Source organism: Ovis canadensis, chromosome 7 (assembly GCF_042477335.2).
Source record: "Ovis canadensis isolate MfBH-ARS-UI-01 breed Bighorn chromosome 7, ARS-UI_OviCan_v2, whole genome shotgun sequence".
NCBI lineage: Eukaryota > Metazoa > Chordata > Mammalia > Artiodactyla > Bovidae > Ovis > Ovis canadensis.
The window spans coordinates 33,203,726-33,229,415 of NC_091251.1; the positions used below are offsets into that span (position 1 = coordinate 33,203,726).

The 25,690-nt window shown below is 51.7% G+C and overlaps 2 protein-coding genes and 1 long non-coding RNA gene across 4 annotated transcripts in view; 2 read left to right on the forward strand and 1 right to left on the reverse strand.

The window, feature by feature from the left end:
* Positions 1-1,992, forward strand: part of DHRS1 (dehydrogenase/reductase 1) — an 8,455-nt gene extending 6,463 nt beyond the window's left edge. For both annotated transcript variants that reach the window (XM_069595628.1, XM_069595629.1), the window contains exons 6-9: positions 252-398; positions 947-1,016; positions 1,349-1,429; positions 1,602-1,992. In XM_069595628.1, coding sequence (XP_069451729.1) covers positions 252-398; positions 947-1,016; positions 1,349-1,429; positions 1,602-1,738 — 435 coding nt within the window. In that variant the 3' untranslated portion in view covers positions 1,739-1,992. The remainder of the gene's footprint in view (positions 1-251; positions 399-946; positions 1,017-1,348; positions 1,430-1,601) is intronic.
* LOC138443383 (uncharacterized) overlaps positions 1-18,723 on the reverse strand; it is a 24,056-nt gene extending 5,333 nt beyond the window's left edge. Inside the window, exon 1 of the long non-coding RNA XR_011258108.1 lies at positions 18,487-18,723. This is a non-coding gene — a long non-coding RNA (uncharacterized lncRNA). The remainder of the gene's footprint in view (positions 1-18,486) is intronic.
* On the forward strand, positions 17,842-23,760 carry RABGGTA (Rab geranylgeranyltransferase subunit alpha). Its single transcript, XM_069595613.1, has 17 exons — positions 17,842-18,091; positions 18,405-18,459; positions 18,619-18,729; positions 19,109-19,233; positions 19,424-19,611; positions 19,866-20,069; positions 20,375-20,458; positions 20,545-20,627; positions 20,716-20,817; positions 20,921-21,026; positions 21,123-21,174; positions 21,317-21,405; positions 21,508-21,596; positions 21,692-21,808; positions 22,425-22,538; positions 22,797-22,884; positions 23,536-23,760. The coding sequence occupies exons 2-17, from the start codon at positions 18,457-18,459 to the stop codon at positions 23,682-23,684; spliced, it is 1,704 nt and encodes a 567-aa protein (XP_069451714.1). The 5' UTR covers positions 17,842-18,091; positions 18,405-18,456; the 3' UTR covers positions 23,685-23,760.
* Positions 23,761-25,690: the final 1,930 nt, after the last annotated feature.

Genomic DNA, 25,690 nt, shown 5'->3' on the forward strand with positions numbered 1-25,690 from the left:
AATGGTCCTTGGTGGTCCAGGCGGTGAGGCTGATTGGCCCTCCCCTCTTCCTCTGCCCCTATATAGACAGTTCCTTAGCCTGGGCTCCTCTCAGCTGGCTGGCCAGTGTGCTGGGGAAGGTGGATAGCTAAGACCGGGCTCCTGGGAAGGCCAGGGGTTGGGGGCATCCTCGGTGGAAGCAGGCAAGGCAGGAGAGGGAGGTCACACGACCAGGTGCCTTGACTCCCACCCGGCTTTCTGTCCCTCTGCAGTGTGACAGGATGGCTGCGGACTGTGCTCAGGAGCTGCGGCGCCACGGGGTCAGCTACGTGTCTCTGTGGCCGGGGATGGTGCAGACAGAGCTGCTGAAGGAGCGCATGATGAAGGAGGAGAATGCTTCAGATCCCCTGATTAAGCAGGTGGCCAAGGGGAGGGCGAGGGTGGCAGGGAATACAAGGAACCAGTCTTTCCCTCCCCAAAGACAAGACAGTAACAGCAACAAAGAGTAGATACCAGGGCTCGAGGGGCAGGCGCAGGGCTGAGCACTGACGCACATTCTGTCCTTCACTCCGTAAGGGAGATGGTAGCTCCATTTTACAGATTGGGAGACTGAAACTCAGGGAGGTTAAGAAACGTGCTACAAGTCACATATCCTGTAAGTGGAAAGACTATCCACCTCCAGAGCCCATAGTCTTGACCTCCACTCTGAACTAATCTAGAAGGCCCAGATACAGGTGGCATCCCCATATTCTTCCACTTAGGAAAGGCAGAAAGGCAGTGGGTACCAGTACGCGGTTACAGGGCTCACGGATGTGGGAAGGAGTGATTCCCATACCTTCCCAGATGCTGAGTCCTGCAGGTGCAGTGACAAGGGCCTCCCTCTCCTGGAACAAAAGCTGAAAGCAGGAAAGGGACTTGGGCAGTGCTCTTGGAAATTAACCCTTCACTCTCTGCCCCTGTATTTCAGTTCAAATTTCGTTTCTCATCCGCGGAGACCACAGAAATGAGTGGCAAGTGTGTGGTGGCGTTGGCAACAGGTGAAAAGGTTGGGGGCAGCTGGTAACAAGGAAGGGCATGGAGGATCTGCAGGGTGGTAGCCACTGGTTCTGGGTCCTGAGCCAGGAATACGCCCTTCTTTTCTATGGCTTCTGGACACCCAAAGGGTCCGATGCCCAGTTTGAGGTGTGGGAGCCTCAAAACGGATCCTGGAAACGGTGGCCAGGAGCCAGAGGCCCAGAAACTTTCCTAGGAACAGAAAGAAACAAATATGGGCTCTTAAGTCTGTCTTGGTGATGCCCTGTGCCATTGGGCCCAAGCCTTGTCACCCTGGGCCATTCGCAGGCTGTCTCAGCTGTCTGTGTGCCCACAGATCCCAATATCCTGAGCCTGAGCGGGAAGGTGCTGCCGTCCTGTGACCTCGCGCGGCGCTATGGCCTGCAGGATGTTGATGGTAAGAGCTCTGGCCCAGCAGCCAGCCTGAACCTCTCTTCCTTCTGTTTCTAGCTCACTCCTCCCCATCTCCCTTCCTTCCTCACATTCCACTCGGTCTCTGCAGCCACATGGGGGTGTCTGAGGAATGGGAAACAAGGATCTAATCCTTCTCCTTTTCCCATGGTCCACAGGCCGCCCTGTCCAGGATTATTTGTCTTTGAGCTCCGCCCTCTCTCATGTCTCCAGCCTGGGCTGGCTGGCCTCCTACTTGCCTGGGTTTCTCCGGGTGCCCAAGTGGGTCATGACCCTCTATGCTAGCAAGTTCTAACCCTGCTGGCCTCACACAATTCTTCTTCCCTTTGGGCTGAGTGGTTGGTCTATCTCATTTGGAACACAGCCGCCTTCCCCGCCTACCTACTGCACACCACTGATCTGAAGAGAAGCCTCTGCTGTGCCCTGGTTGAGCCCTGGGGGCCTTTATAGGTCCTTCTTCAGGCCTTCCTTACCCCTGCATTTTACTTTTTGTCTGAACACTGAAAAATGTTCTAGGGGCTAATAATAAAGCTCTCATTTCTCCTTCAACTCATTTTCGAGTGCTTATCCTTTGCTCAGCAAGGTGGTAGGCACTTTAGAGGAAGACCTAACAATATACAACATGTTGAGGCTCTCAAGGAGCTGCATCCACAGGACAAGGCCCCTTTCCTCCACATCTGCTCCTGCTCTTCCCTACAGAGCTGCCCATCCCATGCCCCAGCCAGAAGCAGGCACACCCCCTTTCCTCACTGCTTTCCCATGCCCTCATTCCGCTGTCTCTGCAGGGATGCCCACTGCCTTCTAGCTGGGCCTGATCCCAGGGTGAAGCCCAATCCAGGGAGGGCAGAGTCCATGATGTTCAAGACTTCCTGGAATTGGGGAGGAAAATCCCAAGGGAGAGGCAGAGGACTAGTTGAAGGCACCGACACACTTGCATTCTCCCTCTTGGGATGACACCCTAGGAACTGTTTCCTGAAGAACTGGTCACAAGAGCCTTTCAGGGCTGCCTTCCCCGCTTGGGGGTCTGTCCCAGCCTGAGGCAAGGCAACAGCGGGTGTGTTCCAAGGAGGAGCCAAAGGCTGCTTTGAGGCCACCTTCCCGCCAGCAGCTCCACGGTCATCAAGCTAATGGGAGAGCTACTATAAATCAGAGTGGCAGAAGCCATTTCTAATCTTCCAAAAAGGCAGGGGGAAAGCCGAGGCTTCCCGCAGCTGCCCACAGAGCCTATAGGAGCTGCAGTCTTCCCGTGGCTTTCTGGGAACAGTCCCCCAAAAGGCAGGGGGGAGAGCCGAGGCTTCCCGCAGCTGCCCACAGAGCCTATGGGAGCTGCAGTCTTCCCGTGGCTTTCTGGGAACAGCCCCAGTTACTGCTCTAGTGACTGCTGGGGTCACTCTCTGACCCATGAGAGCTGATATGTGCATCTCCTCCAGTCCTGCAGCCAGCGACTTCACAGTGGTTGCTTGAGTTCAGCCATGATGAAAATATACATGCTACAGGAATCAACAACTGCTGTCAACCAGGGTTGTTTTTGTTTTTTGTTTGTTTTGTTTTTTTCAAAAGAGCCAGCCAGCTTACAAGCATGTGACTGAAACTGTACCTAAACTCCACCATTTGCTGAGGCACCCTGTTTAAATCACAGCAATCAGATTTCCTCAACACCCTCTCACCCCCTTCCACTCACCACCTTAATTCCCCTGAGATTGGTCAGGGGCAGCAGCAATTGCCTATATGCTTTAAGAAGGACAAGGGCCTCAGGATCTCCTCCAGCCTTCCACAGGCATCTTGAAAAGACATCATTGGGACAAATCCTTTCATGAGGGCCTTGTGCCCTAAAGGTCAGAAGGCATGATGGGAAGAAAATGGGCTTCAAAGGTGTACAAATCTGCATACAAACCCTGACTCCACCCCTTTGAAAATTAAGTGAAATAACACATATGGGCCAAGCAATATGGAGCCAGTAAAGTTGTCAGTCAGTTCTTTCTCTTGACAAATATGCAGGAGTATGCTTTGCAGCAGGCACTGTTCTTGGCTCTGGGAGAGCAGAGAACCAGGCAGAGTAGGCTCCAGCCCACAGAGGACTTTCATTCAGCCCTGAAAGACCTTAGAAGTCAGCTAGACCTTCCACTTACCCTAGGAAGTGAGTGAACTGGGGCCCCAAGAGTCCACACCATGCAGGGTACAACCTTGGTCCTGGGGTCTCAAGAAGCCAGAGGGAGCGGTTTTCTTCAAAAGACACCACACTGCTTCCCTCGACGTAATTAATCTTAGAAATGTAAACAGTAGAGTAGAGGTCTGAGAGAATGAAACATGGACAGTGAGTGTTGATTGGCAGAAGAGTGTTAAGTTCTGAGAAACCCGATAGCAGAGAGTCTTAGGACGCGTTGGGAGTCAGTATTCATTCAGAAACATTTCTTTGACACCTGCATTCTGCCCAGCACCATGCTAGAGAAGACTAGTTCAATTTGGTGAGATAGGTGCTGTAATAAGTTACAGAGTACAGGAGGAAGCAGCTGGCTCCATTAGGGAACTGAAGGGAGTGATACTGATCAGACTTAAAGAATGGGGTGGAGTAGTTTTTCCTAACTGGAAAAAAAAGAAAAAAAGAAGGCAGGTATTGAAACACAGAAAGTTGCAGGACAGCTAGAAGTTGCTATGACGTGACTGTAGATGTGATACGGGATAAATTTTCAGAGAAAGGAGATGAATACAGATCAGTGATTTAAACTGTAGGCGGTAGGTTTCCACATGAGGGATTCATCTAGATGCTGAGTGACTATTAAGGCAGAATACCCAGGGGAGGTAGGTGGTTGGAGAGAGGCCAGCTGGAGCTCCAGTTCAGCTGTGGAGGTGACTTCCCTCAGGGCCCAGCAGGACAGCCTTAGAGTGTACAGCCTCAGGGTAGCCCTGCTGGGGCAAGAAGCTGGGCTTTCATTCCCCACCACCGCTACCACTGAGCAGTCAGCAGCCACAGCGCGGCCCAGGTGGGGCTGGGCGAAGTAAACCAGGTCCAGATCAAGGGCAACCCTCCAAGAAGAGCTGCAGGTGTCAACCCTGAAAGCACTTGAAGGGGGCGTTGGGTACAAAAATGGAAAGGGGCATCCAGGCAGAGCTGAGCAGAGCACTAATGCTGTTGGCTACAGGAGGATGTAAGTGGGAGAGGAGTGTGCACAATTTGTATTTGAGGAAGCTGACTGGGGCTCAGGGGTGGGGAATATGGACCGGGGCAAAACAGGCAGGCATCAGAAGAGCTGCGTGGAGGCTGACCAGTGTCCCAGGATGTGATGGCAGTGGGGGTGTGGGCTCAGGAGAGACTGCAGGAGGCGGAGTCAACAGACGGGGCCTGTTGGAAGGGAGGGGGCTGCTGCAGGACTGCTGCGGTGTTACAAGCGCAGGGGTCATGAAAGCAACAACAGGCACAAAGAAAGAAAGCGTGCTGGAGCTATGAAGGAGACACCAGCCTGCCGGAGGTCAGCCCTGGTGAGACACAGGGGCTGCTGAGATGGAGCCCCCCACCCCTCTCAGAGCAAACCTAGGGATCTGGTCAATCCCCAGGAGATGCTTAATCCCCTAAAGGAGCCCAGGGCAGGATGGAAAAGAGACTTTTGATTAGCATTTTAAAATGTACATTTCTAAAACACAGCATTCACATGGGTCAAAATCCAAAACGTATACAAAGAAGCCTTTTTATCTCTACTCACCACTGCCAGTCCCAACCTAGAAGCAGCCACAGAGAGACCACGCCTGTGCAAGCAGACAGCTAAGCATACTCAGAGAAGAGATTTGACTGCATGCAAATCTGGGCCTCTCTTGCGCTAAGAGGTTGTATTTGCCGGGCTCAAAAGGCCTGTTCTGGCCCCTGTGTCCTACACGTCCAAGCAAGGGGCAGCCCTGGGTCCAGAGGCCCCACCACTTCCCACGTTCTTATGGAGCTGCTCCCATCGCCAAAATCTTCCCTACCCTGCTAGCAGGGAGAGTAAGAGAAACAGCAGCTGATGGCCTAAGGAATGGAGAAAAATGGCTGCAAGAAGCAGCAGTGGTGCCGGAGCCGGGCCTCAGCAGCCTGGCCAGCCCTGGGCTCCTCAGAAGTGGACCCACACTGCTCCTGCAAGACGCACGTCACACCTGAAGTGGACTCCTCTTTCTAGAGCAGCTGCCCAAGGGTTAGGGGTGCCCAGATGAGGCCACCTGGGGAGCTTGAGTCCCCAGGGAGTCCCCAGGGAGGTAGCTCTGACCAACTAGCTGACGCAAAAAACCAGGTGATGGAAGCCGGGCAGAACCATGGGGTCTCAGATTCCAGCTTTTGGTCATTGTAATACGTTAGGATAAGCTAAAAGACCCATCCACCAGTGCCATGGCAGTTCTAAGGCCAACCATCAAAGATCAAAACGTGGGTGGTGGCCCAGTTCCTGGAAATCTCTGTCCCTTCCCCAGAATGGTTGGATAATTCACCCGCTCACTAGCCTGTGAAATTACCCAGCCCATAAAAACTGACACCCCATATTTCCGGGCCTCCTGTCTTCCGAGACAGCCCACACTCTGTCTGTGAAGCATGTTTCTCTCAAATAAATCCACTTCTTACCTATCCCTTTGTCTCTCACTGAATTCTTTCTGCAATGAGATATCAAGAACCTGAGCTTCATTAAGTCCTGAGAACAGGCCTGTGATCTCAATTAAAAGACCATGAGTGGGGACTTCCCTGCTGGTCCAGTGGTTAAGAATCTGCCTGTTAATGCGGGGAACACTGGCTTGATCCTTGGTCTGGGAAGATTCCACATGCCACCAGGCGACTAAACCTGTGCATCACAGCTACTGAAGCCTGTGCGCCCAGAGCCTGTGCTCTATGAGAGAAGACACTGCAATGAGAAACCTGAGCACGGCAGCTAGAGAGTGGCCCCCACTCGGCACAACTAGAGAAAACCCACGAGCAGCAAGGAAGATCCAGCACAGCCAGAAGTAAATAAAAATTTAAAGTGTGACTCTCCATAAACTTAAAAAAAAGATGATGAGGGATTTCCCAGGCAGTCCAGTTGTTAAGAATCTGCCTTGCAATGCAGGGAACGTGGGTTTGATCCCTGGTCAGGGAATTCATATCCCACATGCTATGGAGCAAGTAAGACCACATGCTGCAACCGCTGAGCCTGCAAACCACAACTGGAGAGTCCGTGTGCCTAAAGGAAAGATCTCACAGGACACAGTGAAGATCTGGAGTGCTGCAAGCAAGACCCGAATCAGCCAAACAAATAAATATTAAAAAATGTTTGGCTTTGACATTTAAAATAAATACACAAATAAAAAACTGTGGGTTCAAGTCCCATTCTGGGTTTAGGCTGGACTCGAGTCACAATCAGAGTTACACAGTTTCGGCAGTGTAAACAGGGGGCTGGCTGTAAATGTCTGACCTGGAGCCCATCTATTTCCTGCCTCAACCTCAGCTCCCTGCCTCCTGCTCAGGGGTCTGGGGCCTGGGAGAGGACTGCACAGGACAGCTGCCAGCTGTGGGGGCACCAGGGACCTCTGTGGGAACAAGCCCTGGGGAAGCTGGCCAACCCTGCAAGCTCCCTGAACCTCAGCTCCGGGTCCTCCCTGCCCCACCCTTCCACTCCCCTCGGAACTCAAGCCTGAGTCACAATGGGTGCAAAGGGGATACAGAGACACAGTGTTGCTTTAGTCAGCAATTCCAGCCGTTCTGCTTCTTTGCACTGAATTCAGAGGTTCCACACCACTCCCCGTCCACTTCCTCCCCACCTCGCATGAGGTCTAGGGTGCAGACACCTCTGACTACCCTTCCCCACCTTACCCTAAGCTCCTGGCGCTGGGATCTAAAGGATCTAAGTCCCAGCTCGGCCTCCTCTGCCCCACCCCGATGGGTGCAGCACCTCTTGCTCTGACCGCCATGGCTCGCCATTCATTCTCTCACTCATTCATTCTTTCCCAGGACCCCTACCACCACCCCTAGCTTTATCTCAGTGCCCTGCTGCTGCTGCTAAGTCGCTTCAGTCGTGTCCAACTCTGTGCAACCCCATAGACGGCAGCCCACCAGGCTCCCCTGTCCCTGGGATTCTCCAGGCAAGAACACTGAAGTGGGCTGCCATTTCCTTCTCCAATGCATGAAAGTGAAAAGTGAAAGTGAAGTCACTCAGTCGTGTCCGACTCTTCGTGACCCCATGGACTGCAGCCTACCAGGCTCCTCCGTCCATGGGATTTTCCAGGCAAGAGTGCTGGAGTGGGGTGCCATTGCCTTCTCCGCAGAATACTGGAGTGGGTAACTTTTCCCTTCTCCAGGGGGTCTTCTCAACCCAGGGACAGAATCCAGGTCTCCCACATTGCAGGTGGATTCTTTACCAGCTGAACCACAAGGGAAGCAGACTGTCTTGTATTCCCCCAATTACTATACTCCCAAACACCTCCACACATTCCTAAAATATGCGTTAGGGCACTGTCTCTCAAACTACCTGTGGTAAAAAGCCAGTTACCTTCCCCAACTCCATAATCTGTCCAATATCTATACTTTTATTTTAAAAAAAAAGAGTCACTAGGGGAAAATGAAACAAAAAATTAAAACATACAGAATATAAGTTCCATTTTATTGCATTTGACAGACAAAAATTACCATGCAAGTGTCTAAACGGTTACTGTCAGTTTTTGCTCTTATCTCATTGCAGGCCAATAAATAGATAGTTCACAGACCAGTTCTGGTCCGTGGGCCACATTTTGAATAGCACTGACCTAGAGACAGTCAGTGACACCTTTGTTGAAAATCACTAGTAACACCTAGAGACACCTTTGTTGAAAATCACTAGTAAAAATAAAGCAATACGTAAGAATGGTAGTTAATATTACCTTTATAATTTTTATGCTAAGTATCCTCTCTTAGAGACTGAAACAAACAATAGTATCCACATAAACAACCCTGCACTGCTCCACATGCTCCTGTCTAAATCTCCCGACGTGCACACAGGTCCCGGCTCGTTCCTTTTTTAAAGGGCAACCTTGTCTTCTGATGTTGAATTTCTCTTTGCAAAGGTGCATCTACACTATTTACAGAGTGAAAAGTCCAGATTCCTTTTACAAGCAAAAAACAAAAGGATAAAAACAAAATTTGATTTGAAAACGACTCATAAAAATATACATACACAGAACACAGAAATGATGCTCCTCTCATTGCCTGTCCACATGGAGGTTCCTGCCCATCAGCCTTTCCTGTTTCCCCACGTCACACCTGACCTTCTGAGAGTTCACCCTGTGCCCGCCTATCACTCAACACAGGAAGGACCACAAGGATAGGCTCTGCTTTCGATCATGGTCCACTTACTTATGACACAAATACATTACTTGTCCAGAAGAATTTGTTTTAAAGCATTGACTCCTTTCCTTTTTTAGTGGTGTCCTATTGAGAATATTGTCACATGAGACCACTGTCAAGGCTTCTCCTATCCTTGACACTAAGTAGAGTTAAATATCTCTCCACACACAATGTACAGAATGACATTAAATTTTAAAAATTGCTTTAAAATGCTATTAACTTTACCAATTTTCATTAAAAAGATTCAAACAAATCTCTGATGTTGTTCTCTACTTAAGGTAAAGTACACAATAAGCTGTGAATTTTAATTATTTCGATTTTCTATGAAGATTTCACACATCATAACATGATATAAAATATTTTAGTCAATGCCCTCAGTTCAGTTCAGTTCAGTCGCTCAGTCGTGTCCGACTCTTTGCGACCCCAGGAATCGCAGCACACCAGGCCTCCCTGTCCATCACCAACTCCCAGAGTTCACTCAGACTCACGTCCATCGAGTCCGTGATGCCATCCAGCTATCTCATCCTCTGTCATCCCCTTCTCCTCCTGCCCCCAATCCCTCCCAGCATCAGAGTCTTTTCCAATGAGTCAAATCTTCACATGAGGTGGCCAAAGTACTGGAGCTTCAGCTTTAGCATCATTCCTTCCAAAGAAATCCCAGGGCTGATCTCCTTTCGAATGGACTGGTTGGATCTCCTTGCAGTCCAAGGGACTCTCAGGAGTCTTCTCCAACACCAGTTCAAAAGCATCAATTCTTCGGCGCTCAGCTTTCTTCACAGTCCAACTCTCACATCCATACATGACCACAGGAAAAACTATAGCCTTGACTAGATGGACCTTAGTCGGCAAAGTAATGTCTCTGCTTTTGAATGTGCTATCTAGGCTGGTCATAAATTTTCTTCCAGGGAGTAAGCGTCTTTTAATTTCATGGCTGCAGTCACCATCTGCAGTGATTTTGGAGCCCCCCCCCCCAAAATAAAGTCTGACACTGTTTCTACTGATTCCCCATCTATTTCCCATGAAGTGATGGGACCGGATGCCATGATCTTCGTTTTCTGAATGTTGAGCTTTAAGCCAACTTTTTCACTCTCCTCTTTCACTTTCATCAAGAGGCTTTTTAGTTCCTCTTCACTTTCTGCCATAAGGGTGGTGTCATCTGCATATCTGAGGTTATTGATATTTCTCCCGGCAATCTTGATTCCAGCTAGTGTTTCTTCCAGTCCAGCGTTTCTCATAATGTACTCTGCATAGAAGTTAAATAAGCAGGGTGACAATATACAGCCTTGATGTACTCCTTTTCCTATTTGGAACCAGTCTGTTGTTCCATGTCCAATTCTAACTGTTGCTTCCTGACCTACATACAGATTTCTCAAGAGGCAGGTTAGGTGGTCTGGTATTCCCATCTCTTTCAGAATTTTCCACAGTTTATTGTGATCCACACAGTCAAAGGCTTTGGCATAGTCAATAAAGCAGAAATAGATGTTTTTCTGGAACTCTCTTGCTTTTTCCTTGATCCAGCGGATGTTGGCAATTTGATCTCTGGTTCCTCTGCCTTTTCTAAATATTCCCTGAATATCAGGGAGTTCACGGTTCACATATTGTTGAAGCCTGGCTTGGAGAATTTTGAGCATTACTTTACTAGCGTGTGAGATGAGTGCAATTGTGGGGTAGTTTGAGCATTCTTTGGCATTGCCTTTCTTTGGGATTGGAATGAAAACTGACCTTTTCCAGTCCTGTGGCCACTGCTCAGTTTTCCAAATTTGCTGGCATATTGAGTGCAGCACTTTCACAACATCATCTTTCAGGATTTGAAATAGCTCCACTGGAACTCCATCACCTCCACTAGCTTTGTTCATAGTGATGCTTTCTAAGGCCCACTTAACTTCACATTCCAGAATGTCTGGCTCTAGATGAGTGATCACACCATCGTGATTATCCAGGTCGTGAAGAGCTTTTTGGACAGTTCTTCTGTGTATTCTTGCCACCTCTTCTTAATATCTTCTGCTTCTGTTAGGTCCATACCATTTCTGTCCTTTATCGAGCCCATCTTTGCATGAAATGTTCCCTTGGTATCTCTAATTTTCTTGAAGACATCTCTAGTCTTTCCCATTCTGTTGTTTTCCTCTATTTCTTTGCATTGATCGCTGAAGAAGGCTTTCTTATCTCTTCTTGCTATTCTTTGGAACTCTGCATTCAGATGCTTATATCTTTCCTAGGGGTATTTAATTTTCCTAGGGGCACTTATGACTCGATGAAACCATCTTTTGTATGTATTTGCTTCTGCAGAGTGGGTCTCCCCAGCTTGAGAATAAGCTTTATGAGAGCAGGCACCTTGGCAGTCTTCATCATGCTGTGGGGTGAGCTGTATTGGTACTCAGTGATGACTACTCAAGGACTGACTGGCTGAATTATGTAAATAGTTGTTTAGTGGCCACCATGGTGCAGGCACCAGACTAGGTGAGGGGACATGCAATCAAAGCAGCCTTGATGAGAGACCGCAGCCAGAGAGAAAGCAGGGATGCGCACCCCACAGGATGACCTGACTGCAGGCACCATAGGGCCTGCTGCTGGGGAGGCACAGAGGAGATGCGTGTTTGAGCCCCAAGCCACGATTCCTCCCCAGCACCTGCAGCCCCAACTCCAAGCTCAATTCCCTGCGAACCTCACCCACTAGTGTAAGAGCTCCCCCAGAGTCACACGTGTCTCTCTAAGGGCAAAGCTGTAATGTTACATTTGCCTATAAGATTACTTGACGGCCTCTCTACACTGTTTCCAAAGGTTCTGTGGGACAGCCTTGCTCGGGACCATAAGCTCCATGTATCTATTTGCCCTCCATGCCTACCATGGCGTCCAGTGCTGGGGCACCCAGTCACTCTCTGTTGAACAAAGGAATGGACAGGGAAGCGGTAAGGGCTGGGTCCTCCCCAAAGCAAGCAGCTCCTCCTTCCTGGGACTGTCCTCTGTCCCTTGTTCTCATCTACCACCTAGAGCACCCCACAGTCTCTCCTTGTTCCAAGGATTCTGTTTCTCATGCAGGCGTAGAATCCAGGGCTACTACTTCTTGGCACCACCCCCATTGTATATGCCCCAAACCCAAGGCATACCCTCGACTTGTGCACTGGTGGTTGTCATCCAGGCCCTGCCAAGCACTGAGTTTCTCAGCCATGTCCCCAGCCTCACCACACTCTGGGCAATTTTAAGGCAAGTTTGTCATCTTCACCAGCCACCATGCAGTACCTGGCTCTAGTAATAGAGACTAGTTCTGGTTCAAGAAGTTTTTCCAGCTTTTCAATTGCATTTCCTGGTTGCTTTCCCTTCATCTCTTCCCCTAGATTTGCCAACCTGTGTCAGCACCTGCCACACCCTGGGGGAAATAGGATGCTCTAGCATGGGGACTTTCCCTCTGGGGCTCTTCTGTCTTTGGGGCCCAGCCTTGGCACCCTGCCCTTCCCTCTCACTGGCCAGTCTATTCTCTCTTCTTCTCCAGTTATGGGTATCTGGTGGCACCACTGGTCATTGAGGAATTTCCCCAACCTGGCAGAGTGAACTGAGGAGCAGAGAGGACAGAAAAAAATTGTAGCACTCAAAATCAAGTACGAAGGACCCCAGAACCTTGGGGAGGTGGTGAATATAAAGGATCTTCTTGGACTTTGAGTCATGCTAGCCCTCAGAGGCCATCCCAAGAGTCAGATTGCTTCATAACTTTGGAGAACATTCTAGTCCTCGAATGTTCTCTACCCCATTTCACAAAGTTGTTGACCAGCACACATTTGGTTATCCCCCTCTCCCATGATGGTGAATTCACCACCACTTATTTAGGCCCATTCTATCTTTGGACAGCTTTAATTGTAAGAAAGTCTTCCCCCGTAGCAAGTCTATATACATTCACTGGTCTTTGCTCTCAGGATTAACAGAATCAATGTGGCTTCTGTTCCAACTAGAAGCCCTTAGAGTCTGAAGATCATCTGCCCCTGGAGTCTTCTCCCCCAGTTTGACATTCCCATGTCCTCTTTCTGGTCATGGCCTGCTCTCACCATCTTGATTTCTCCCTCTGGACCTCGCTGTTTGTCCCTGTCCATCTTAAATGGACCACACACTCCCAACAGGGTCTGACCATCACAGATCTGGGGCCTCTGCACCCCCCTATTCTGGATCCTAAAGTTCTCTTCATGCTGCTCAAAGTCAGGCCACTACTTCTGGCAAGGTGCTAGATCTTACCAACCCTGTCCCAACCAGAATCACCCTGTCTGCCCACTGGTGTCATCCCATTGCCCACACATCATGCCCTTGTGCAGAGGATGGTGTGAGGACCAAAGAACCAGACTGTGCCTCTGTCCCCATTCGATGCCATCTGGTCAAATCTGGGCCCTCAAATTAAGTTTAGATCCGGATTCCATCATCCAGCATTGCTCCCAACTATGTGTTAGCAGCCTTCAGTTCTTGAGAATGGCAGTGTGCTCAGCCAGCATGTCACTGAAAAGTGCCCCCACCAGTAGAGACTTCCCTTTAAGTTGACAAACGCACATTAACCACTATTATTTGGAGATGAAATTCCTACCAGTTATATCTACTATCCTATCATCCTACCCACAGTTAACCATTTTATCCCTAAACATGTCCCAGTATGGAGCTGATGGCTGCAGAACCTCTGTGATAATCACTGGGAAACCTGGTTTCCAGCCCTGGCTGCCACCAATGTGTATGTGATTTCACGTTACTAAGTGTGTGAGGGCTGCTGGGAAATAAGCAGGGGCCAGATGATCCATCGAGCCCTCTCCAGCTCTGACGTCCTGTTCTGGTGGTGGTCAAGGTTAGAGAAGGTCAAGAAAGTGAGGGAGAGAAGCTTCCATGTTGCAAGAGACAGGAAGTGGGCACTTCTGCTCCTGTGTAGAGAAGCTTCAACTCCACCCTTCCTTCAGGGTGGCAGGTAGCAGGCTCAGCTATTCCCCCTTGCAACTCCTTTACTGCAACTTAAGCTGATCCCTGAGCTTCCCAAAAGCCCAGGATGGTAAAACAAAACAAAACAAAACAAAACAAAACACCTGCCTTCCAATGCAGGAGATGAAAGAGATACCAGTTCAATCCCTAGGTCAGAAAGATCCCTTGGAAGAGGAGATGGCAACCCACTCTGGTATTCTTGCCTGGAGAATTCCATGGACAGAGGAGCCTGGCCCAGACTTCCCAGCATTTGATTTCCCTTCAAGTGCCTGGGATGCCCCCACCCAAACATCTAACCACTGCTCACTTGATACCCGGCAGAACTATGGCCTCAAGAATATCCAGACCATCAGTTCTGAGTTCCTCAGAGTAGAACTCTCTCCCAACCTGGCTCTCCAGCACACCCACCCCAGCTTCCCGGAAGTCTTGCGACGCTTCACATCCCCACACTCTGGACGTTCATTGGGCACAGCTGAGCACAGTGGACAAGCTAGACAGAGGGAAAGAACAGTGTCTTCTGAAACGAGACAGCCAAGGTTGGTTGGTTGGTCAGTTTGTTTTAGAGAAGGAGAAAACTTTATTGTGTGTATATAAAGGGTGATTTCAGTTGTCCTCTGAAGGGCACCCTGATTTTCAGCATGACACCAGACTGTATCACTTACAAATTGTGTGACCTTGGGCAGAATCTCAGTTTCTTCTTATCCTGGTTGTAAAGAATTTAGTTGTTATTAATATTGGCTTCAAGGTCACAGAACCTCTCTTCATAGTCTATTTTTTCCTTCACTCCCCAGTGAGGATTCTTTGCCCCACTGCCCAAGTCTGGCCCTCACATGCCTCTACTAGAGTTTGTTGGTGGGTCTCTCAACTCTGCCTCCCGTGGTCCCCATTCCCTACTGGGTGGAATTCCTACCTGCGCCCACCCTGCCCTCTTCTGTTACCGACAACAGCAGTTTTAGTCATCTGACTCTGGTTGATTGATGTTCAGTTAGCACAGGATTGAGATCAGAGGGTACAAGGAAGGGAATAAATTTTTAGTTAGAGAGACTAATCTTAAACTCAGTAAGTGAACGCGGTGTTAGGGGCACTTGGTTTCCTCCCAGCTCTGCAACCTTGGGCAAGCAACTTAACCTCTGTGGGAACCCACTGTGTGCACTGGTCCTCACTGTACAATCATAATAGGTGGTGAGCGCCTCAAATAGGATATCTGGGCCCAATCAGTACTCGGTTATTCTTGCTCTTTTCTCTGCACAGAAGGGAGTAAAATCCCTTCCTCAAGCATCATTCAGACTGTGGACTCAGACACCTGCCTGCTTCCCACTTATCCCACACAGGAGGCCAAATATAACTCCTGACATATCCTTTTGCCTTAAAGCAAGAGGCTTGTCTTGGCTCCACTGCTCTTATCTTTACAGGCACCTGGATCAGTCTCTGCCAGCCAGCTAAGTCTGTTTGGCTATCTCTCACCCACCTTCCTGTCATAACACGTGCTTGAAATGCCCTTCCTGTCCTCTTTCCAAAACCAGGCTCCACCTTCTTGGAAGCAGATTTAAGACTCACTTCCTCCCTTAAGTCTGCTTGACTCAAACTTCCCAGTTTCAGGATTGCTAATCACGAAAAAATATTTCATGCCTACTGCAGCCTTCCTCCACCCCGTCTCCTCCACCCTTTGCAACTATGATGTAATAAGATTGCACCTGTCACATCTGCACCTGTGGGCACCTGTCTTCCCAGATATCTGGTTGTACATGTGAGTGGTTATAGAGTAGGAAGCAAGAATAGATGGTGACCAAAAACTCAACCAACAAAACAAAAAAGTAGCTGGTGAGGTGGAGCGAGGACTGGGCCAGATCAGACCTATGTCCATTTGACCACTTACTACATGGGTGACACTTAGCAAGTTACTTAGCCTTTCTCTCTGAGCCTCTATTTCCTGGCATATTTGTTAAGAAAATCAGAAAATTACTACGACTTCCCTGGTGGTCCAGTGGTTAAGAATCCGCCTGCCAATGCAGGGGACATGGGTTTGATCTCCAGTCAAGGAACTAAGATAGCACATGTTGTGGGGCAACTAAGCCCACATGCACTAGTAGAGAGAAGTCCCCACATGCTGCAATGAACACCCAGCCCAGCCAAAAAGAAAAAATTATTACCATTATTATTTACCTTACCCAGTACTGTCCTTACTTAGTACTGTTCAGGCACTGTCCTAAACACTTTACATAGACTTTACATTTAATTTTCACTCAACACTAGCAGGTAGGTAACATTATTTTCCCTATGCTTCAGCTGAAAATACTGAGACACAGTAGAAACTCAACACAGGTATTAAGTACCTTGCCCAGGTCACATAGCTAATAAATGGCAAAGCCAGAATTTGCACCTAGGCAGTTGGACCCCAGAGTCCATGTTCCTAAGCACTCTCCTTACTGCCTCCCACATGTAATCCTGTGTGTGTGCAAAGCCCTTGACACGGTGCTTGTCATTGCAGTCCCAGTGAGGAAGGTGACTACAAGTATAGGAGGCCAGGGCACGTGTCTCTTTCCCTGAAGCTTGTCAGGACAGAATAGAGAGTGGATGCTTTACACGCATTTCCAGGGCCTAAGAAAGGTGGGGAAGAAATATAAAGAATTTAAAGCCATATTTTACCCAGATGTGTCTTATACATATGCCACATGGACACACACTTCTCACAAATACACAATCAGTGACCACTCTGAACCCATGAAGATTCCATCAGGAAACCTTCCTGAGCTGGGCCAGGCCTCACAATCTCTCAGATCCCTAAATGTGCACAGCACTGACCGTTAGGCCCAGCCAAGCCAGCCCTCACTATGCAGTGTTCTAGTCATTCAAATAACTATCCAATGACTACTGAAAATCGGGCCCAGGTATTGGAGAAGGAGGATCAAAAAAATATTGTTTCTGTCCTCCAGGAACTTTGAATCTCCTAGGAGAAGCTAGCATACACATCAAGACTTCAGAGTAGGACAGAGGAATAAGTGTTATCATTGACAGATTGAGGTATTTTGGAAAGCTTCCTGGAGGTGACACTTGAGTTAAATTTTAAAGGTGAACAGGAGTTACTCTGGCAAAGGAAGAGGTGTGGAGGAAGGAGAGTAAGGAAGAGGGAACAGGTTAACAAGCTTGGGAAACCCCAAGCCGTTCTATCAGCAGAAATGAAGAGTTTTTCATAGAGGCAGAACATGAGGCCATAAGGATAAGGAGGGCCCAAATGCCAAAAAGCCTGATGTGCTGATCTGAGAGAATCAGAGTTTTTCCCAAAAAGCTTCATGGAAGGGTTGTTGGCAGAGACACATCACAATCGAATCTGCATTTCAGAAAGGTTGACTCAGCAACAGAGATAAAGAGGTGGCAGGGTGAAAATGAGGGGACATTGAAAAGACTTTCAACTATCTCTGGAATAAATGAACTGAAATTCTTAGCACAGTGGGAATGGAGGGGGTATTTATGAGATATCATGGAAAAGTGCGGAGGCCATCCACTGATATAGGTAACATGAAGGCCAAAGGTTAGACTGGAAGGAGAGGAGCCAATGATACTTTTTGACTTCTGGAGTTCCAGGTGTCTCTTGAACACCCAGGTGATACCTAATAGGCTTATGAATATGTGTGTGTCTGTATTTTTTTTTTCCATTATTACAGTTTGCAAGACATGTGGACTGGAGATACAAGTTTGAGTGCCATTGGTGTACAGGTAGCAAGAGTGTCGATGTAGTCACTCACAGAAAGTGTGGGCCAGGACTGAGCTCTGAGGAGCTCCAGCTCCAAGCAGTTTAAGGCTTGGATTTGTGAACATTCTTCCAGGAGCAGGGTGTGAAGAAAGAAGTAGTAGGAAAGGAGATCAACATCATTTAGAGGAAAACAAGCTGAAGAGACGAGAAGAGAGGGACGAAACTGCAGGAGAGACCAGAACATGGTGTCAAGTCGAGGAAAGTCAGTAGCATCAAACACTGCAGAGGTCAACGAAGATAAGGGCAGGAAACTTCATGTTAGGTTTGGCAACTAAGAGGTGGCCAGTGCGGTCAGAGTGAGGTCACTCGAGCGCTGAAAGGGTGGTTTCCGACTGTGGAAGAAATTTTTTCAACTGAAACGCAGTTTGAGCAGCTGGCTGGGAACTGCACCCCGCGCTGCTTTCCCGAGCTCATCAGAGTTAAGCGTTCACACTAACACACCAGAAGGCTAACAAGGACTTGGCGTTTTCGAACAGAGCGCGCAGGAATCCTGCGCAGGCGCTTCCGGAGTCGGAAGCTCTCCTGCGAGCCCCTCCCCAGGCCTGCAGAGGGCGCTGCGCCTCGGAGAAGCCAGAGCGTGACGCCGCTCTAGCCAGCGCTCGGGCTCGGTGGCGGGCGCCGCAGCTCCGCGTCCCGCTCGCCTCCTCCCAGCACAGGTGGGTCCGCCCGCGGGGGGCAGCAGTGCTTGGGAACCTTGGGGCGGGCGGGTAGCGGCAACCTCTGGGCACAGAGTGGTCTCCATAAGCTAAGTGCCCCAACTCGGGCCCAGCTCCGGCGGATCGGGCTGTAGGCAGGGCCGCACGTGTGCAAGACCAGTTCGGGTGGGTTCCTCCTGGACTTGCAGTGTCTGTCCCGGGACCCCTTAACACCCCAGGGGTCTCCGCCCGGGCTTGCTCACGGTTTCCTGGGGACATCGAGGGGCGGGGCTCCGAGGGGCGGGACTCCCATGATTGACACGTCTTTCGCCAGGTTTCACGGGCACCACTGGACCCTTCCCCTGCCCTGAATCTGAGCCAGCACCATGGTGAGAACCCTGAGCCCAGCTCCTCACCTCTGCATGCGCACGCCCTTGCCCTTGTCCGGCGTGGGCTTGCCTCCGTTGCCCGATATAAACCTGGGGCTCCGCAGGGGTGGTTCCGGTGGGTCTGCCCCAGCAAGGCAGCCTGCACTCTTGCAACCATAGCACGGGCGCCTGAAGGTGAAGACATCGGAAGAGCAAGCGGAAGCCAAAAGACTAGAGCGGGAACAGAAGCTGAAGCTATACCAGGCAGCCACCCAGACTGTCTTCCAGAAGGTGGGGCCCTCAGAGGTAGTCCCCTCCCACCGTGGCTCCCTTAGCATAGCACTTGACCAAGAACTGCGCCTTAGAGTCAGGTTGCTAGAATCCACATCTAGGTTCTATCACTTACTAGCTGTGTGTCCTTAGGCAAGCTACTGAATCTCTTTGGACCTCAATTTGCCCATCTGTAAAACAGGGCTAACGATTGTACTTACTGCATAAGGCTGTTGTGAAAATCAATGATTGCAAGATTACATATTATCCCATAAAGGGCTTTGTATAGTACTTGTAGTAAAGTGTGGCATTCACAGAACATTCAGTAGTTCTATTTATGTTATGGAGCTCTGTAGAAGAAGAGTGATGTGATCCCTGATCCTGTTATCTATCTTCTCAGCGCCAGGCTGGAGAGCTGGATGAGTCAGTGCTGGAACTGACAAGCCAGATTCTGGGAGCCAACCCTGACTTTGCCACCCTCTGGAACTGTCGACGAGAGGTGCTCCAGCAGCTGGAGGTCCAGAAGTATGTAGAGGTTTAGGGCCCAAGGAAGATGGCCCTCGCTCTGGCCCTGCCCGGCCTAGGTCCAGGGGTGGAAGAAGAATGGGGCAGCCAGGGGCATAGGCAGAGGGCAGTGGAGGGCTAGGTGCAAAAAGTCAAGGGTGAAATGAGACTGGGTGTTGGAGGGCCCTGACCCCCATTCCTCTGGGCACAGGTCCCCTGAGGAGTTGGCCGCTTTGGTGAAGGCAGAACTGGGCTTCCTGGAGAGCTGCCTGAGGGTGAACCCCAAGTCTTATGGTACCTGGCACCACCGCTGCTGGCTGCTGGGCCGCCTGCCAGAGCCCAACTGGGCCCGGGAGCTGGAGTTGTGTGCCCGCTTCCTCGAGGTTGACGAGCGGAACTGTACGTGCCTGCAGATTCTGTCTCCCTGCCTACACCTGCCCCGTGTCCCGGTACTAGGGCCTCAGTAAGGTCCAGAGCTGGGAGGGATGGCCAGGATGGGTCCACTGAGCTGCTGACACAAGGGACGACGAGGCCAAATGTGTCCTCCATGGAGGGCACAGAGGTGTTTCTTGGGGTCTCCAAGGGGATGCCACGGGCCCAGCCAGGCAGCTCTTGCCCTGCTTCTGAGATGTGTTGTCTGCCTATGCCCCCAGTTCACTGCTGGGACTACCGGCGGTTTGTGGCTGCACAGGCAGCTGTGCCCCCTGCAGAGGAGCTTGCCTTCACTGACAGCCTCATCACCCGAAACTTCTCCAACTACTCCTCCTGGCATTACCGCTCCTGCCTCTTGCCCCAGCTGCACCCTCAGCCAGACTCTGGACCCCAGGGGCGCCTCCCTGAGGATGTGCTGCTCAAAGGTAAGCAGGGTCAGGGAGTGCTTGAGAGGACTCTCCCATGCTGCCCTTCTGACCCTGATGCCTAGGCCTGCTCCTGAACCTACCACTCGGGAAAATGCCTGGCTCTGGGGATGCATAAGATCCAGCCCCTGGCTGCAGAGAGCCCAAGTGTCCACTTGGCTCCTGATGTACGCAGCCCCTGGGTAAGGCTGGCATATAAGTGAAACTGAAGGCAGGAAGTTCTCCAAAGAGAGGGCAGTATGTAGGGGTAGACAGGAGCCCAGAAGGGTCCTAACCAAAGCACCATGCCTCCTTGGCCCCTGCAGAGCTGGAGCTGGTGCAGAACGCCTTCTTCACTGACCCCAATGATCAGAGTGCCTGGTTCTACCATCGCTGGCTCCTGGGACGAGGTGAACAGTAGGGAAGAAGTGGGGGATTGGAGCCAAGAAGGAATGGAAGGATATTTAAGGAGACCTGAGACTGTTTCTTCTCACAGCTGATCCCCAGGATGCCCTGCGCTGCCTGCACGTGAGCCGGGATGAGGCATGCCTGACTGTCTCCTTCTCTCGGCCTCTCCTCGTGAGTCCCGAAGCTTTTGCTGAAGGGTACCGTGGATGGTGGGCCTGGTGCCGTTGGAGTGATGGTCTGTCTCTGTCCCCTGCATCAGGTGGGCTCCGGCATGGAGACCTTGCTGCTCATGGTTGATGAGTCACCCCTGGCTGTGGAGTGGAGGACCCCAGAGGGCAGGAACCGGCCTAGCCACGTCTGGGTATCCCAGGGTTGGTGGGTGGAGTCGGGGCTGGGACAGGGCTGGGGTGGGACAGTCAGAAAAGTGGTGCAGCCTGGGCTTTCTCTTAACCCCGTGCTCCCAGCTCTGTGACCTGCCCGCCACCTCCCTCAACGACCAGTTGCCCCAGCATACATTTCGTGTCATTTGGACAGCAGGCGATGCCCAGAAGGAGTGTGTGCTCTTAAAAGGTGAGCCAGCCTGCAGCCTCCCCCCTTTGCAGCAGCGCCCCCAATCCCTGTCTTCGTCTCATGGGTGTCCTCTCCTACCCCTGCTCTGTCTCTCAGGCCGCCAAGAGGGCTGGTGCCGGGACTCCGCCACGGATGAGCAGCTCTTCAGGTGATGAGCACAGGGAAGCACACGGATAGGAGCAGGGCTGTGCACTCTGGGCAGCTGGGTGGGGTGCTGAGGGCTCAAGCAGATGTCTCAGACTGGCTACTGGGGATGACCAGCACTGCTCCCCCACCCTGCCCACCCTCAGGTGTGAGCTGTCAGTGGAGAAGTCCACCGTGCTACAGTCGGAGCTGGAGTCCTGTAAGGAGCTGCAGGAGCTGGAGCCTGAGAATAAATGTGAGGCCCGATTCCCCCGAGCTCCTGCTTCTCTGGGGGCCCATCCTAGGCAGGCTCCTTGCCAGGAGGATCCCTCTGTCCTAATCCCCACCCTCTCCCCAGGGTGCCTGCTCACCATCATCTTGCTGATGAGGGCGCTGGACCCCCTGCAGTACGAGAAGGAGACCCTGCAGTACTTCCAAACCCTCAAGGCAAGCTGGGTCCGCGGGAGTTGGCACCGGGGCAGCCCAGCACGCAGCGGCCAGGCAGCTGACACACAGCCCCTGTGCCCTCTTCTCCCCGCCAGGCTGTGGACCCAATGAGGGCAGCGTACCTGGACGACCTGCGCAGCAAGTTCCTGCTGGAGAACAGCGTGCTCAAGATGGAGTACGCGGAGGTGCGCGTGCTGCACCTGGGTCACAAGGTAGGGCGTGCGCATGCGCCTCCCCCACCCTCACCCCGCTGGCCCGCCTCCCTCTTCCTCAGGACCGGCTGTGTCTATATCTGCTCCTCAGGCCTCAGCCAAGACACTCACCGTCCCCCGCTTTGCCTTCCATCTCACATGCCCTTCTGGACATTTCTTCCTTAGCTCATTCCATGCTTCTCTCCCTGGGGCAGACCCCATCACCTAACAGCTGAATAGTTCTCAGAGATTCCTGACAAACTCCTGACTCTGTTTTTCCTCTGTAGTCGTTCCTAATCAATCTCCCCAACACGTTATTTTTATCACGGTGCTGCTGCCCACCTTTGCTCCCACCAATCCAACTCCGGGCTCACTGGGCCCTCTCCCGCTGGTATCTATGTTCATACCAGCACCGTGTACCTGCCCCGCTCCCTGCACTACAGGCCACCCCGACCCTGTGTCCCTGATCAGGAGCATGTACTACTGGGGGTGGTGAGGTATGCTTCCCAGCTGCTCCCTCCTGTCCTCAGCTGGGGACCCCCCAGGGCCTGTGTGGGGCGCACTGGGCAAAGGCCTGATAAACGACAGCTGAGAGCTGTCCGCCAGGCCTCGCTGGGTATCTCGTCCCCCTCCTCAGGATCTGACGGTGCTCTGCCATCTGGAGCAGCTGCTCTTGGTCACTCACCTTGACCTGTCACACAATCGTCTCCGAGCCCTGCCCCCTGCTCTGGCTGCCCTGCGCTGCCTTGAGGTAAAGCCCCCAATCCTCTGTCATTGTTCTGGGTTTCCCTTTCCCCTTCCTCCACCTCACAAGTCACTCCACCCTACTAAGAGATGCCCGGGTCCTCCCAGCCCCCACAGATGACCCCAGCCTTCTCTTCTGTCACCCAGCCTGACCCCAGGAGCCTTTCCATGCCCTGTAAGCTGATCACCCTGGGCTCCCCGGTGGTTTGTACAAATCCCATACTGACAGCTGCCTGCCTACCTGCCTTGTCTTCCCTGCTCCCAGGTGCTGCAGGCCAATGATAACGTAATTGAATCCCTGGATGGTGTCACCAACCTGCCCCGGTTGCAGGAGCTTGTCCTGTGTAACAACCGTATCCTTCCGTCTGGGTGCCATTCAGACAGCAGGGAGGGCAAGGTGCCACACCAGGAAGGGATGGCCAAGAGGCAGGGCGGGCATGCCCTGGGCGTGAGGAGGGGGCATTGGCCATCTGAACTGAGGAGAGGATAGCCTGGCGCTGTATGAGGCTGTCATTGACTCTCACTGGTAGAGTTTTGCAGGATGGAAGGAAGTGACTCCCTCAAACCTAAGTTCACAAACCACTGCCTACAGATGTTCTTGGGTACCACATCGTATGTTTAAAATCAGGAGGTTTTATATTCTTTAAAAATCTAGAATTCTGATTATTCTCAAATGTGTAAGTTGAAGCACGCTTTGGCCTGCATTTCCACTTGGGAGCCCTTGGCCACTGATGAATCATGGGCGCCTCTGCAGCAGGGGCTGGCTTTCCCCTTGGCCATAGTTTCCACCACTCCTCCGGGACCATATCCCCTCAGGGTCCTGTGCCTCCTGCCTGGCTCCCAGGGGCAGGTATCTGCAGCCTAGAGGCCTGTGTCCTACAGGGAAGTGGCCAAGGGGCCCATCCAGCGGGCTGCTCAGTAGCAATGCTCGATCTGCAGTGACAGGTGTTCAGGAGCAGGCGGATCTGGAGAACCAGCTGAGCTTTCCTTGACTCCTGCCCAAGGCCTCCAACAGCCTGCGGTGCTCCAGCCTCTCACCTCCTGCCCCAGGCTGACCCTCCTCAACCTGCAGGGCAACCCGCTGTGCCAGGCGGAGGGCAGCTCGGAGCACTTGGCTGAGCTGCTGCCTTCGGTTAGCAGCATCCTCACCTAAGAGGCCCTGCCCCCACCCTTGCCCTTTAACTTATTGGAACTGAATAAACAATGAGGAGGCCCCTGAGCACTGCTAAGCTGCTGCCGCCACCACCGTTATTGCTGTCACCACTGCTTTTCTGGACAAGAAAAGGAGAGAGATATGTCGGCTCCCCCGCTGTGCTTCCGTTTCATGCTCAGTCTTGCTGTTCCCTGTCGGGGAGAAGCAGAACCTCCATGTTGGGGGCAGAATCAGGGCCACGGCTGGATTGGAGTCTGCCTTCTGCTTTGGGGCTGGGCTGCGCCTAAGCTCCAGGCTGGCATCAGGTTTGGGTTCAGGTTCTAGTTTGAGTGGGGCTACAAAGCACCTGGAAGTCTCTCCAACTAGAAAGGCTGAGAGAAGTTTCTTCTGTGATCTGTGTCCCTTCCAGATACCCTGTCTGCCCTGGCCCTCCTTCACCAAAGCTGTTCCCAGGAGGTGTGTTCAGGGCGCCCTGGCTCCACTCTCTTATAACAACACTATTAGTCTCCATGAGTAGCATGCCCAGGATAAAGAGCCCTTGAAAATACTTGATCCCATTTGATCCCCACAAGCTCTCAGGGCTGAGATGATTAGGCCCATTGTGCTGATGAGGAAACTGCTGTTCAGACGCACCCAAGGTTGCTGAGCTCAAGTGCTGGAGCCAAAGCTGTCTCTGTAACTTGGTCTGGGATTCCAGATTCATGTTCTTGCTTCTGTATTGGGCAGAACCTGGCCTTAGCTCCTAAAGTACCAAGATAGTGTCTTTTCCCAGGTCCCCCCAACACACACAAGTACCTTGTCCTGACTCTGAAAGCCCTGCGGCACTTGAGCCTCCTGGGACGAAAGGGGAGTGGCTCAGGGGTGAGGGCCCTGAGTCAAACCTGGCTGGGTGGGGAAACAGAAAGATTGATTGAAACAGGAGGGAGAGAATGTGACCAGGCATTTTCCTGTTTCCCTGAGAATCTACCTGGGCCTACATGTACACACACTGGACTCTCAGGGCCCTCCCTGTCCTTTCTGTATCGGTAGTGATATACAAACAGCCTTCCGTGAAGCCCTTTGGCTGACCTGCCTGGAAATTGTATTTCTGCTAGTGTGATTTCTATTTTTGAATGTGCTGGAGGTGGGGTTAGCCACCCCCTGCCAGGTCTGGAGCTTAGACTTGGACAGGAAAAGGTCATGAAGATGTGGGGGGCTCTGCTAGGTCCTGGAGCCTCTGTCCCCACTCCCCTAGGCACCTCCCTGCCGCATGCATCACCAAACTCAGCCTCTCCTCCAGGCAGCTTCCTTGTATCTCCTTGCCCTCCCTGTTTTTACTGTCTTCTGTTCAGTGTCCCATGGGCAGAGCTGGGACAATGGCAGGATGGAGAGAAGAGAACCTAAGAACAGGGTCCCAACCTTCCGGAAGATGCCTGACCTCCTCTTTGCCTTGGGGTTCTGTTGGTGGCCTCTGTGGTGTTTCTCTCAGGGTTGGGATGGAATTGGGCAGGTGCCTGCAGCCGGTTGGTAGGATTCCTAGGAAGAATTCCAAGTTGAGAACTCCGGCCTCCAGCTCACCAGACATTTGTCTCAGTGGAAGAAAGGGGTACTCTGCAGACTGGGGAGAGAGACTTCATTTCCACCTGAGCCCCAGAGCAAAGACTAAAGTCACCTCCAAACCCCTGGGGGTTGGGGAAGGGTGACCGTTAGAAAACGAGATCGCTTCCACTCTGACCTTCCTAATCCCAAAGGTGGAGGGACCCAGGGAGCAGGAAGCAGCTCTCACTCATACTGGGGGCTTGGCGGAGCCAGAGGAAGAAGGAGGAACAGGTGGATGGTAGGGTCAGAGGATCTGGTAGAGCCGGCAGGTCAAGGGCTGGCTGGTGGAGCCAGTCTGAGGGCCAGGTGCTGATGTCACCAGTCTCTAACAACTTGGGATCCAGGGACCTCCCTGGGCTGGACAGGTCCTAGAGCCAGCCCATGGACAGTTTCAGAGACACAGGCAGGCAGCCTGGGCTTGGGAACAG